The sequence below is a fragment of the Ceratina calcarata genome, unplaced genomic scaffold (genome assembly GCF_001652005.2).
Source record: "Ceratina calcarata isolate Rehan_Ccalc_2016 unplaced genomic scaffold, ASM165200v1 scaffold211.2, whole genome shotgun sequence".
Classification (NCBI taxonomy): Eukaryota; Metazoa; Arthropoda; class Insecta; order Hymenoptera; family Apidae; genus Ceratina; species Ceratina calcarata.
In genome coordinates, this window is record NW_017142786.1 from 82,280 (window position 1) to 97,594 (window position 15,315).

Sequence of the window (15,315 nt, forward strand, 5' to 3'; positions counted from 1 at the left end):
AGGAACTCGCAGCTGAGGTCGCTGCTCGTGCAGACCACTGTTAAGTACTGGCAGCGTCGCCGGTTAGCTTTTTGGTCATAGTCGTTGTGTGTTGCCGTAATCGCGAGCGCACGTAGACTACTGTGCACAGGCAACCAGGCAGGGTTCCGGTCCCGTGCTCCGAAGCGAGCGGTAAAACGAGCGCAGTCGAGGAGTTCGAGGTCTGATCGATCACCGCCTCGAAATAAAAAGAGGAAACCGCGAGCCTATCAAGAGACGTACGGGCATATTCTGTGAATCCCCGAACGTGTTCGACGTTTATGAGAAGTGCAGTTAGAAGAAACGAAGGAAAGGTGTATATATGGTCGGTGCTCGACCCTAACTGAGCCGTCCGTACGATACAGCTGAGCGAAGAGGTGAGTAGTCGTGGAACTTTCGAGTTTCTCGTTCAATCTAATTCCAACCCTTGGTGAACCATTCAATTGGCCCCATGGCCAGGCGTAATCGCGCGTCCCGTTGCTTCCTTTCTAATCAGCCCGTGACCGGGGGGTCCTAATAAGTATCGGAAAGGATACTCTCAATCTATGTACTTCAGCGATTAATTGAACTTGGACGATTATTGAAGTCTTGATAATGAAACTATCGATTCTATCCTAAGCACTGATAAATGAATCTATGGTGTCTACGATTTCCTGGAAATTCGGTTTCCGTTTGCGGTTTTATCTGACACAATTTTCAATAACTAATAACATCAACCGTGTCGACATAAATTCAAAGACAATATCATAAACACACGAAGGCCAAGTGGGTGTTATGTTCAATTTATTAAATTTATAAACGAATATAATTTTCACAGAAAAATTATTAATAAACCTACATGATTTAATTAAATTTGAAGATCGGTGGTCATCAGGCGAAGGAGTGTTGGGAATTCTTTGAAAGCATGAAGGTTCGGTTCTGTTTCAGTCCCCCTTGTTTACCTCGTTAGCAATCAATCCGGATTAGCGTCGAGCGACGCGCGCAGGAGTCGTCGATTAGAGTCGAGAAACTTCGGAGCGCGGCGGGAATTCGAATTCTGTGCGCGGAGATCCTTGACCGTACACGATTAACATAAATTTACAGCTTAACAACGATGTATCAATGTAACCTTCCCACCATTTCGGAATGTATTTTGATTTTTACTCGGCTAGTACGCAGAGAAATCCCGTCGTTGTGTGCGCCGTTCACTGGCTTCGCGACGGTACACACCACCTACGCGGCTAAACAATTTGCGAGGGACAGGAGGGGCGACGGGTGACGAGTATATTATGAACCGGTGAACCGGCCTGCGGGAGTGTCAGAGAACTTGTGTCATCGCGAGAGAGCGCATCGCGCAGATCATACTCTTCAAACGTACTGTGAAGTAGCTATTGTTCGCGGGTTACATCGGTTAAAAATTTTTCTCCATTCGTTTCAAGGTATATACAATGTGACCTTGAGTTCTTATTTATAATCGTGTAAAATGATAATTAGAAATTTTTTATGATTTCCTAATCAACGAAGTGTACAAGAGATTTCGTACAATTATATTTAAGACACTGGACAATCTCAGTTGACCTTAATTAATAGTTGACAGTCTAGACAGATAATTTTATCTAGCAATTTGGGTTTAATGACTGTCGGTCTTCAAACGCGAGTTATTTTTGCTTAGAAATTTTTGGCCGGCCGCTTACATAGTTAGGACGGTTCGCGTTAAAGTTCGAGCGAATCGATTGGCGAAGATACCGGGGCCGTAGATTGTCTGAAAAAGCACGGCCGAGCCGCGAGTTAATCTCAGGTCATTTGGGGCTATCGGTTTCAGGCGTTTGCTCTTTTTTTTTTTTCTTTTCGTTATTCTTTATTCCCATTAAAGTTCGTCGCTCATCTTTGGCAAACTGGCGAAAGTCGAAGGTCTCTGAGTGACGATCGACACATTACGTCGAATCGTTATTGGCCAAAGATTCGAGGGGACGACACAGATTAGCTTGTTTGATTTCGTACCTCGTAAATCAGCCGAAATTGTGGGGAATTTTTTAATCATGTAAACATGATGTAATTAAAACAAATAATGATGTTAGAATACGAGTATTCTATATATAGTATTAGAAACGTTTATTTGCATGCTATGGACAGACCGGTTTGCAATAAATTTATTAAGCAAGACTATTATCATTTTATGAATCCATTATCATCTTTTTTGCAGAGAGGAAGAACAATAGTGCGAGTTCGAAGGACGGAATAATTAATTAGCAGCGTGTTTTCATTATCTGAACGGGCATGTCGAAAGTGTCGGGAATTATGGAAAACGACGAGGCCGTTGGGAAAACAACTTTGGTCCGAAGCGTTTCCAACATGCTGAAAGGTGAGGTGATCCGCTTTATTTTCCAGCGACGATAACCCGCGAAACGGACATGACGTAACTGGCCCGTGTACTACAATTCGCTTATTACCTTATTACAAGTTGCGACAGCGATTTACTGTCTCTCGTTTTCTATGCGTGCAGCTAGAATTTCATGTATACCGGTTTTGCATCCACCTCATTCATTAGATAGTGAATCGACAAACACGTATGAACTTTCAACAATCGCAAATAATGTTCGAAACTGACAGTCACGAACATATTGCGAATTTTCATATAAATAACAACTTGGAAGATATCTATGCAAAGAATGATATTTAGTAATGATCTCCTTTGATCCGTTAAACATGATGTATTCTGCTTAGTATTTATTTAGCGTACTTCTTGGATCCTTTGATCGAAATAAAATTAATTGGACATTTATGTAATGTCTAATCTAACAGATATATGTATAATTCCCAGTATGAAGGATATTTTTTATTACAAAATATTTTTATAAAAAGGCACTTTATTAGAGGGTCTAATCTCTAATTTGATACATAGTCAATGTAATATCAAATAGGAATGACATAGTATAGAAACAAATAATGTGTAATAATAGTATGCAAAATGGAAATATTTAAACATGACATGAATTTTGTCTGCTNTCTTTTTCTATAATGTCAAGATAAAATAAAATTCTATTCACTAACCTATATAAAATATTTATCTAATGCATTTTTTACGTTCCTTTAAATACACAATTTTGGTATAAATGCATAAAGTCCGCAATGTAGTAATAAATATTATCAAGAATAATATAAAACCGTATTAATAATTAATTTATACTACAAGCTCTTGATAATTATTTCTGCGATGTATAATTACACTTAATATTCTTCTAGATGGAAGTAACAGTGGGCCACCGACGTTGTTTCGTCACCCGTCGATGCAGAAGATTCGCCACTGCTGCCAGAACTTGAATCTCTTCCCGTACCTCCTCTACTCGTTTGACAACTCGAAATCGCATCCGATAGTGAAGAAAGTGCACCTATGCTTGGGCCAGTTCCTGGAGACGCTCACAACCAGACTGTTCTTCCTTTACAAGAACGTCAGGCGGTCCGTGGTCCCCGTCGTCCACGCGAAGGAGGCGCTAGAACCGAGCGTCGAAGTGTCACCGGCCTGCAAACCGAAATTACGAATACTTGACCAGCAACAGAAGCGCAAACAGAAGAACCCGCTCTTCCTGACCATGGCCGTGTATTTCGCGCCGTTGCTATTAATCCTCCAACTGATAGGCCTGTTCATTTTAATGGTGGGCGAGAAGTACACGCCCGGCTTCGTCTTCCTAATCTCGGCGCTTCTGTGCCTCGGCTGCATCTCGCTCAAGATTCTCGTCCACGAGACGGCAACGCACAGCCAAGACAGATGCGAGAAAAGCAAAGTCGAATGATCGGTACTCCTACGCCGAGGCAAGGTGAAAGCGAAGCTTGCCGCGAACAGACCGTCTCGTTAGATCAATAGACACGAGAGCAATCGAGAGAGGCTTCGTTCGCAATTCCGTTCAACCCCATAGCCCCCCCCCATTCACGTCTCTCCCATGAATTATTATTCTTATCGCTACGATTTACTTAAACGCGATCAAGTTTAATTATTCGCTTGATCGCGCGCATCGGACGGATTACCGTTATTCATTCGCTGGACGAGACTGTACGTATTTAATACGCCGATCCCCTCTGTGTTGAATTTGTTTCAGACACGATTCAATTCACATCAAGTATGACCGCGTTTCATGCGAATTCAACTTTCTGTGAAAATCAGAAACGTTATGTTTTATCGTGTAACATGTATTTCGTTTTAACAATCTCGTGATCTCTGTTAACGAGACGATCGGGGGATAAGTCAGATAAATGGTCACAGTCTCGTCCGGCAGAAAGTCCTTTTTCACCGTTAGATAGGACGGTAGTTGCGTTATGGACGTCGATCGATGGACTCGGTCGGTTCTTTCTTCTTCTTTTTTACGCTATACGCGAATATCTCTAAGCATTTTGTAGTTCGTCGAATTTATCGGACTGATACGCGTAATCGTATACGCGTGACGGTCACGTCGCAACGTTTCGGAGGACACGAGGATGGCTGTGCTAGCAGCTGAACGTGTGTAACGCTCTTCTGTAACGTCTTCGTTCATTCTTCTTTTTCTACTTTGCTCTTTTTTCTTTATAAGGAAAATATTTTAATCGTTGCCACGGCGTGCAATGAATTATTGTACGCGTTACTCGCGAGACGATGCGTCCTGACCCTCTATAGCAGAAGACTGAGAATCGTTTTAAACATTGTTGTATATAGAGAGAGAAAGGAATGATACGCGCCCAAGGAGAGAAAATATATATATATACATATATGTATATTATAATTGTTATACACACACGTGCGTGAAGAAAATAAATTTATTCTATATCTAGAGATTACGTATACGGTACGAACTGTCGATCTTCGTGAGAAAGATTTGATGCGTCCGCTGAACAACTTTAGGCTTAATCTGTGATCGAGTGGATCCAAGCGTGAACTTTCTCACGGCCCACTTGTCGTCCCATTTACTTAAGTACGGATAAGGAAAAATGTAACTTGGATCTTTCGTTATTTTTCCTTTTTTTTTAAATATACGTTACTTACAGTAACTTCTGTTTTACTTTCTTCTGATAAATAAAAGATCAAATTTTAATACTTTCTATTGAAATATTGTACGATTTGCGAAGTTCACTCGAAATTATCCCCATTAGTAGGCAATTAATTGAAAGTACACTGTAATACTTGTAAAATTGATTGAAATGACTGAGCGGGGCTCGAAAATAAAATTTCTTAAAATCTAATGTAATAGTAATAACTTTAATACTGTGTGTAACTGAGGGCCTACCTATTTCTCGTTATAATTGGAGTGCGAGCAGCAACGACAGGCAGCAATATAGGAAGACATTGACGAAAGTTGTGTACTGGTTCCCTGCGTTGTTCACTTGTGCCGTCGGCTGCAATTTCGCAGCGTGTGCTATCACGCGTGGAACGTAGCTTTGCTCGTGAACACTGTGGAATAAATGTGCGAATGGGCCTGAATAGAAAAAGAAAAGAAAAACAAGGATTTAAGTTTCCTTCAGCCTGAAATTCCTAGTTTGTCAAATAATGAATTTCTGTACATTGTGTGCAAAAGACATTAACATTAATATTTCTTTAGAGAAATGTTGATGCAGTTTGTATAGTTTAATTTAGTAAATTATATTTGAAAGAGCAAGTATGAATAAATGAATGAAGGCTCATTCGCACCTATCGCATAAACAGCTACGTCACCGCCACCGTGATAAGCTTCGTCTGATATGATATTCGCCTGTTGACTATACGTGAACGATCTTGTATCGTTTTTAGATGGATCTTCTCTTACTGCAATATTCTCTTTAACTGTGTATGCAATATTATTTGGCCCACCTGTGCTGTACGTTAACGTGGTATATGGAATTCGATCGAATTTGGAATTCTGAGCTATACCTATGGAAATCAATCTGCTATTAGATACAACATTTGAATTATTACATTTCGAATTTCTAAAGTCGGTCAGTGCAAAAGTACGTGCCCGATTAATGGATCAGGTCTCATCGTACTTCAGCATGGGTTTCGGCATTATGCTACAAACCTAAGATAACACTTTCATAAGTAGATTTGCGGATTTTATACACTTATAAGACAATTGCCAAAAATATAAACACTGTCTGTCATGTATAAAAGTTTCGAAGTTGCTAACTCTAAGTTACAGAAAAACTGATTTGTTCGATTTAAAAATGATGACTTTTATTTGAACGATCTTCCAATTTTTACGATGAAAGAATACTTGTATAAAAACTGAAGGATCATTTGAAAACGTTTTATCATAAAATGTAAACGTTTGTATTTTATTTAAAACTGGATAAGAGAACTTTTGCAGTGACGTACTTAATTAGAATTGAATTAATACCTAAAATATCTGAGCCTCGTTTACTATAGCCATTGAAGCTGAGGGAATGAGTATGGTCGCTAGTGACTATTACAAGAGTGTCTTCAGTGTTAATCATTTTCATAGTCGCGTTTATGGCATCTGAGAATCTGACAGTTTCTAACAACGCTTGGGCAGCGTAACCACGGTGATGGGCATAATCTATAAGGCCACCCTCGACCTGCCAATTATTATTTCATTAACAAAAAAAAGAATATCTTATGCTCCATTTAGTATAAGACAATAATTATACAACTGATACGTACCACGAGGACATAGCCTTGTTTCGATTTTTGCAAGATTTTCAACGCAGCCACGGTCATCTCTTCGAGACTGGGTTGTCCCTTAGGACCTTTCTCCCTCTTCCAATCCATACTGATGTGACCGTTCGCAAAGATTCCCAACAGATATTCAACGTTTTTCGTATCTATACCAGATAACTCTTCGTTGTTCTGTACGATATCGAATGCCACTTTCCTAGAGAGTTTATCCTTCCTCCAAAGGTCTACCAAATCTCTCCCATCCTCCCTGTGGCCAGCCCAAGTGTCTATAGGATCGAACTCGGTGCCTGTGGCGTTTGACTTCAACATTTGCCTACCACCCCCCATAATCACCTAAATTCAAAATTGTTTCATTCTTACTTATGTTGTGTATTTTATCTTTAAGGTAACATCTACTATTTCGTCCTCTTGTTCTTCATTAAATGTATGTTTCTGTCCAATTTTAACGATAGATTAAATCTCAAATTATTAATCAAGGTAACATTCAATTTCACGTTTGTATCAATTGATCAAATTATGGGAGGAGTGTGGATGAGTGAAAATTAATAGAACATTCGTACGAGGCTGTTATGTGTTCATTTACCACGAAGGGTCTGTTAAGTATTTAATCGTGGGAATATTATAGTTTGCCTTGATATTTTTTCCTGGTAAGTCCTCGACCAGTTGTCGAGCGATGTCTTTGCATCTCGCGGCGTACGCTGGCATTTTGGTCTCGCACTCCCATCGCCTGTTAGGGCTGTGAGCGTACAGTGGTGCGGGAGTTGCGTGAGTCACCCTCGTCGTCGTCACGAATCCTACAAAATCCCCATATCTCAATATTTTTCAACTTCATTTAATACGTCCTACATTCGTATTGCTGGTACGAATTATTAATTATTTAATTGTTGTTACTGATTTTAATTATTGCGAGTGGTATAGCTTTCGTCGCCTGACTGACCTGTGTCTTTGCCAACTGCCTGAGCCCACGAGATTATAGAATCCACGTGATACTCCGTATTCAAACTCGCCGAGCAATTGTTCAGTTCCACGTTCACGTCTACGCCAACTACTTCGTAATTCGTTTTCACACCACCGAACAGAGCAGTTGCAGTCGAGGCCGAGTCAGGTACTTGTTTGTCAGTGTTGTAAGTCTAATTAAATTACCATATTTATACTTTGATCTTACATTAATTTTTGATATATTCTATAAAATAGATTACTGTTTAAATCGTAGTAAAACACTAATTTATTATTAAATATTTCAATTAGAGGTCACGTGCTGGCAAAGGAAAGAGCAATACATGTTAGTGAGGTGTCTGAAAAAGTGTCATGGTTTTTAGGATATAAAACACTAAGAAAAAGAAAATAATTGTTTAAAATAAACAAAAGAAAGTAATGAATCTAAGGAAATAAAGGCACAAGATAAAACAAGAAGGAAAGGTAATATGAAAGTACTAAATGTGAGTTTCAAGATCGAGAAGCATGAAATAAACAATTACTATTATTACTACTATTAAATATTAAAATTAAGATTCTAATAATTTGAATTGAATTGAATTGAATGATAAAAATTATTGTAGTTAGTTTTTAAATTTGAGAAATGCGAGACCTTGAGAATGCATATATGAGGAAAGTGTTCCCAAGCCAGGCGGCTGGTCTCACCGGCACGGTATATTCTACTGGCGGTTATGGTATCAGGACTCATGCCATCGCCGACAAAGATTATCACGTTCTTCGCTAGATTTGTATTCCATTTATAGCCGAGAGCTTCCTCCAGCTCGCCGTCCGCTAATACTCGCCAATGTTTAATATCTACGCAATCGTAGAATAGTTCAATCGTCGCGTTCACGAGATCGTATTTACAGATACAGTGTTGATCAAAAGTTTACCACCTTTAGAACGAATTATTCTTTTAATATAAGGAAAGGCATCGAAGTAATAATTTTATAATAATTCTGGGAAATTTCTATATAATATTCCTTATATATCCTATATAATATAAATATATTCTTGTGCATTTCGTTTCGTCAATCTTGAAATTGTACATAATTATGAAGAAACGAAACGGTAAATTAAAATCGTAAACAATTAATTAAATTATAAGATTGTAGAGAATCGCGGGTAATTGTAAACTTTTGCAAAGCACTGTATGCATGTACGCGCCACGCGAACTCCGATAAGCTCATACGTGCTACAGATATGATAACGGTAATGGTCGAAAGCCATGTGCGCGACGATGTGCACGTAGCAGATATGAGCCAGTTCTATTATTTCTGAATCCATAAATCATCAAATTGTTAATAATTAAAAGAAGAAACTGTAATGTTTGTAAATGGAACATAACGAAACAAATTGGAAGAAAGATTTTTTACGAGAAGCCGCTGACGATCATAATTGACGATCGCAAAATGGAGTTGCGTCATTTATTGAAATCATTGTATACCTTCCTTCACTGTAGCGTTAGCCGCTCTGGCAATAAGGAAACCAAGGAACAACGTCACGAGCTTCATTATTAACTCGGTGGAATTTAAAAATTCGAAGAAACTGTTAATAGCTGCTCATGTTAAGTAAGACTGACGGATAGGATTTAAGAACTGTGAGCTAAATGTCACGTTCTGGTTCTACATCAGTACGCTCCCTGTCGCTGATAAGGAAGGCTTCTCATACTTTCAATGCTTGGTAACAATATTTCAACGCGCACTATAGCCGGTATTCAGAGTCGTTACTCATATTTAAGACCGCCTTAAGTATTTGCTTAAGTACCTGTTTCCTGTACAAGACAGGGACTAGAAATATAGGATAGACAGGGATAGGAAATGCTTAACACGATCGTAAAAATAAATAATTACTCTGAATAGTAAATCTATAGGTACTCGAGAAACGAACGACTACAACCTACAGGATGTTTCGTAAATGGTGGTTAATATAACTTTTTTTTTGTCTTTTCTAAGCATTAGGAATATACTCCTAAAGTTTCGTCCACCATTTTTACGAAACACCCTGTATATAATTTGGAATCTCTGCATTTTTATATCTTGTTGTTTCAAGAATTTAACGAATGCTACGTTGAATTGAGAAGAACAGGTGATGCAATGTTGCTAGATAAAATGTCAAAGGTGAAACGTGGTTCAGCCATATCCCACACGCCCTCCAATAAGGTGTTCATAAAAATGTGTAATTTTCATTACAATTTCAGCTATGCTCTTAACTATACTCGTGTTCCTCGATTATACTGACGATGATAATTAAATAACATACGTTCTCGTATAAGAAAGTGACAATAGCAAGGAAATGAAAGAAGATTTGATTAGCTAACATTCACTGTAACGTTTTATTTGATTTTTGTTTTCATAGTCATTGCCAGTTCTTACAGATCGTAACACATCGCGTAATAGTGATACAATTTCCACTAAACCCTTCCTTCTGTTTTCCAACGTGTGTGACGGGCACACACTAACAAAAGAAGAAACTGTGACCCCACAAAATCCTCATTTCTTCTTCCCAATAAAAAAAGTGTATAATAAAAAAGGAAAGATAATTATCAAACGCTTCTCCTAATGATAATTACTTAGCCAAAAGATTGTAACTCTCGAGGATTCAAGCAGAATCCCGATCTTCAATTAGCTCAACCTATCTTAATCTGCTACTAACGAGTATAACGAGTAATATAAACGGACACGAGTTAATAAATTTTGATTCTCCATTCTGGCTTCTGTAAATAATGAGCGCTTTGACTTTGTCCAAGGAAAATTGAAACTTCTGTTCAATCTTCGAGCAGTCGTCACTTCACGATCACTCATTTTCGACTGATAATAACAATTAAATTTGGAACGAGAATCATGAGCTTAGTACTACGTGAAAAAATAAGAAATTAAGGAGATACTTAGATGAGTTCGACAACTTTTTAGAGATTAAAGTTAAATGGGAAAGAATTTTTTCGTGCACTGGATTCTCTGTACGTAGAACGACTGCTGGAAGGATAAACGAAATTCCATTAACCTTTGACACAGAACAGGTGTCATAAAAGAAACAGAAGAATTATTACGCCAGACCATTCTAAGTTCCTCTGATACGTCAATCCTAATGATTTCATCATCGAGGCATAATCGTTACGCGATTATCACGCTGTAACACGATCTCCTGTCCCCACAGCCATGGCCAACAATTCTTTCCATTTGAAATTGTCTCATTTGCTACTTTTACCAAGTACTGTATTAATTTATCCCACAAACGATCGTTTCAAATGAATTCATTAATTCATTAATTCATTAATCGTAGAACGAAGTGGGGGTGAATAGTTGGCCATGACTTTTGGGAGTAAAGGAAACATCGCTATTTCGTAGAACTCTCGCCGTGACAATTTGGCCTAATTTATAAACTCTCTACAAATCTCTCTTACACGATAAATTACAGTAAATCGAACGGGATACAGGCACGCTGTATCGATTAATTTTAAAGACGCCGCACCATTCACCTCTCTCTCTCTCTCTCTCGCTCTCTTTCTCTCTCTCCCTATCACTCTTCTTCTCTTTGTAAATCGAATATTATTGCCAACAGTTTTTGTTTCTTTTGCTTTTGGTACCTCTTAAATGATTCGACTCACTCAATACATGCATGTGTGATGAAACGTGACAATGAATAATTTCATTTCCATTCTCGTTCATTCTTTCGTCTCCGGAAAACAGATGGACGTTCGTAGTCTGTATAGTGATGGACCATCGTAAACCTGTCTGATTCTCCAAGTTCCTCCGGTTCGATTCTACTATCACTGACCCGGTTGACGATTTTATTTTACCACCCTGAATTCCGTCCAGGTGGAATCGATTACAGAAGCTCGGCTCACAACAATAAACGTTCTAATCGTCTTACAAGTCTGTCCACTTCGCTCCTGTCCCTCTCTTTCAGGCCACGTACATCGTTCACTGACCTCGTCAGTAAAAATACACATCTATCCATCTGCAACGGTCCGCTTGTCCGTTTCATTTCTCGCTCACTCACAAAGCGTGCGTACGTACACGTTAAAATTGACTTAACGATGGCAGAGAACACTCGCACACTCTCTCACTCTCACTCACCGATTCTCTCCCTCTCTTGTCTTTGAGCTTTTTCGCAAGAAGATATACGAAGCGAATTACGTCAAATTCTTTCTAAAGCGAAACGAGACTCAAATGACTATTAGTCCGGGCGTTCGTAACACAAAAAATGGAACAATTTTTTACAGTCTGCCATTGATAGGGGAAATATTTACAGCCACAAGCTGTAGATAGATGTACTTAAAAATCTTCGTTACGTGTTAATGCATACTTAAACATTAACTTTAGTTAGCAAAAAGACCGTAGTTTCTTGAAACAACTTTCAAACAGTCTGCCATTTATTTGAGCACAAGACAAGATTGCGCGATCCATGAAAAGCTTATTGACAGATGGTTTTCTCCAGTACAAAGACGATTGTTCTTATACGATTTAATTGCTAACTAACATAAGTAAGCTTTATTCTTGTACTGGAGAAAACCATCTGTCAATAAGCTTTTCATGGATCGCGCAATCTTGTCTTGTGCTCAAATAAATGGCAGACTGTTTGAAAGTTGTTTCAAGAAACTACGGTCTTTTTGCTAACTAAAGTTAATGTTTAAGTATGCATTAACACGTAACGAAGATTTTTAAGTACATCTATCTACAGCTTGTGGCGGTAAATATTTCCCCTATCAATAGCAGACTGTAAAAAATTGTTCCATTTTTTGTGTTACGAACGCCCGGTCTATATTGCTTAAACCAGGCTCAGGCCAACTCGTTTCTCCCTACTCTAGCAACAATCCCCACTTCCTGCCATAGTGATAGTAACTCAGGGGACCATAATACGTTTATACTACTTAACGCATCCCCACCTGTGCTCCCGCTCAGGGCCATATTGCGTACGCGATACAGACGGCCACGCCTGACCAGGGATCGTATAATTTTTCCCTCGGCCGGAAAGTGGAGACGACGCAACCATGATAGGGATTGGTACTTGATGGGGGTATGCTAGGCATGGTCAGCGAAGGCGCATGAGGAAAATAGTAGTGGGGATCGAAATACGGACGAAAAAGAGGGGAAGCGAGCCGTGCGGGAAGAATTATACGAACCCTGCGCCTGGCTTAAAACAATGAATTAATTTTTACTTAAATATGCAAATCGTCAGAATTTTTGTTAAACGAAATACGCTCAACGTTTCACGGTTCCCGTAACGGTCTACATTATGTAGATCTTTGTGCGAAGAAGCTCTTGAATTTATTCATTGGATCCGAGAAAGTCTCGCGAACGCGAAACGAAGGGGCGATCCGAGATGTGTACTACGCGAAGATTCTCTTGACATTATCTTGAAACGCGAACCGCGGGACACAAGAAGCCTGTAGCTGCCCGCTCCGTTCTTGTTCTCCATTGACATTGGAGAGAGTTCGAGTGGCACTCGAACGTGGTTCGAGGTCCCTTAAAAAAAGAAGAATCGTTCGCTACAAAAGCAGGCGACGCCGACGTGCCTCACCGCAGCGGCTCACTGCCGGAATACTCGATTCGAGATGTAACAGGTAATAATTGACAGTCTACGTTACACGCTAATTGCAAGGCGCCCTTCCATCATCCTCGTCCATCACGTCTGTCGACCATTTCCGGTGTGAGAAAATTATTCAAATTCCTACAATTCTTCCCAATTGCATTAAAACGTAGAATCAGTTCAATCATGTAATTATTTTCAATTTACATAATAATTGATTGTAACGAGTGACTATATTATGAGATGATTAATAAAAGAGTAACAGAACTGAGGATATTAATATGAAAATCTTCTGTATCCAGAAGCGTCGTGTTTAAACGCGATTTAGACGAGGGTTGAAGAAGCAAAGACGCCTAGTAGAACGCATTAACCACTACTGATATGTGCGCGATGTTTTTCTCGGATAGATCGTCTCGCCACGCGAGTTATTTCAAACAGCTTACCCCTCCGTCGAACGGAGGCAGACCGGAGACTTTCTCGACCGCTCTCAAACAATTTTACCTCGCGTGAAGAACAAGTATAACCGGAAACGAACGTTACGTCTTGAGTAACCAAGCAATAACCACGAACGATCGCTCGCAAGTCTTAATGAATTTTCATTTGGAAATACTCAAGTAAAAATTGACAAAATATTTGTTGACAACGTATTCGGATCGGTTCTGATTGACCGAGGCTGGGCGTAAATAAAGAAACGTGTACAGCTCCCAGGCGAGTCGTTTGAGAAAATCAAATTGACGGCAGTGCATAAATTAGGTCAAGTTTGGAGGAGGACGAACCGTAACATACATATATATACACGTAGATTAATTGGAACGCACAGTAACAGAAATACGCGGAGGTGGAGCCGAAAGGAAACCTTGTTACGTTAAAAGAAAAACCTTCTCTTACCTTCCCGCGAGATTATCGTCTGCCAATCGATGCTCGTTCCCATTTACAACTCACTCTTTTGATATCGCATCGCTCTTTCTTTTAGAAATAATTGTCGCGCGCGTTGGTAAAAAGATTGCTTTTGATTTTTGGCTGCTGTAATTAACTCCGTAACAATGCTGCGTTCAGAGCCCCCGGTACCGCTGATAATTGAAATTTTTAATGCGAATTCATCCGGCGACAAGGACGCGGAGCGTCTAATAATATATCGTGAGTTATCGATTGAAAGATTTATTAATTCTACCGAAGGCGAGGGTATTGTTACTTTGTATCAGCGTCGCTCGCAGGAGCCGAGGGGTGGTTGAACAGTGTCGCTCTTAGGGCGGGGGCACAGGGTGATGAGACACAGTGTCACAGAACCATTTGCTAACTGCATAAATCGTATACCCTTGATATTCGACCTGTTTCTCGCCTCTATAACTCGCGCGGTCACCTGTACTGCGTTTTTAATATTTATGCTTTGGTACCGTTGGCCATGCAACCCTTTTCATCCTCTCAACCATTTGCGAATCCCAAGGATAACATCAAAGAAACTCGTACGGGGAAAGCAATTTAAAATACGATAAAACTTCGTAACATTTCAAATTGAAAGAAGGAACGATTAAAAAAAATGATAACGTAAAATTGCACAGAAATGAAGGATCGAACATAGAATTATTAAAGGTTAATGCAACGTAGAAATATATCAACGTAGAAATATATCAAAGTAAATGAAATGGATACTGAAAAGGAACAGAACTCCTTCACTCACCTTGCAATTAGCTGGGCGTTCGCGTCCAAAGGAGAGAGTTATACAAGGGAGTCTCTGAAATAGCGTCTACGGGTTAACGTGGCAAAGGGCAATAGTAGTTTAGCAATTAGTCGATCGATTAATCAAGCTCCTCGAGAGAGAGAAGAGGATTAAATGAATCCAGAGGGGGCGAGCGGGGATGGTATGGAGGTTGAGGGGTGGAGGAGCGTGGATCGAAATTCTACGCACCTATATATACATAATTATGTGTTAAATCACGAAGATCGATAAACACGAGGCACGCATTGCACTCGATAAACTCTCTATCGTATTGTACTATAATGTGTATGCATCGGTTTCCTTCAATTCTTCCTCCCGCGCTTGTCTCGCCGTCTTTAAAACTACTACCCCTCGCTCTCGATTAGGCTCGACACCCACACCGTGGGTAAATGCAGACGCTCACGCACACGCACGCACGCACAAGCGCGCGTAGATTTGTTCTCCTTGGGCAAAGGGGGGG

General features: G+C 39.7%; 2 protein-coding genes across 3 annotated transcripts; one reads left to right on the forward strand and one right to left on the reverse strand.

The window, feature by feature from the left end:
• Positions 1 to 5,013, forward strand: LOC108622267 (uncharacterized). 2 transcript variants are annotated; one of them, XM_018020039.2, is made up of 4 exons: positions 1 to 395; positions 1,170 to 1,436; positions 2,201 to 2,359; positions 3,241 to 5,013. In XM_018020039.2, exons 3-4 carry the CDS (start codon positions 2,275 to 2,277, stop codon positions 3,786 to 3,788), a joined length of 633 nt encoding a protein of 210 aa, XP_017875528.1. In that variant the 5' UTR covers positions 1 to 395; positions 1,170 to 1,436; positions 2,201 to 2,274; the 3' UTR covers positions 3,789 to 5,013. The 2 variants fall into 2 exon arrangements, with proteins under 2 accessions (XP_017875528.1, XP_017875529.1); XM_018020040.2 differs by lacking the exon at positions 1,170 to 1,436.
• Positions 4,721 to 11,872, reverse strand: LOC108622266 (alkaline phosphatase, tissue-nonspecific isozyme). The gene is made up of 9 exons (XM_026811309.1): positions 9,054 to 11,872; positions 8,220 to 8,422; positions 7,569 to 7,761; positions 7,262 to 7,425; positions 6,617 to 6,964; positions 6,333 to 6,531; positions 5,651 to 5,869; positions 5,250 to 5,438; positions 4,721 to 5,031 (listed from the first exon to the last, which is right to left on the reverse strand). Exons 1-8 carry the CDS (start codon positions 9,118 to 9,120, stop codon positions 5,260 to 5,262), a joined length of 1,572 nt encoding a protein of 523 aa, XP_026667110.1. The 5' UTR covers positions 9,121 to 11,872; the 3' UTR covers positions 4,721 to 5,031; positions 5,250 to 5,259.
• Positions 11,873 to 15,315: the final 3,443 nt, after the last annotated feature.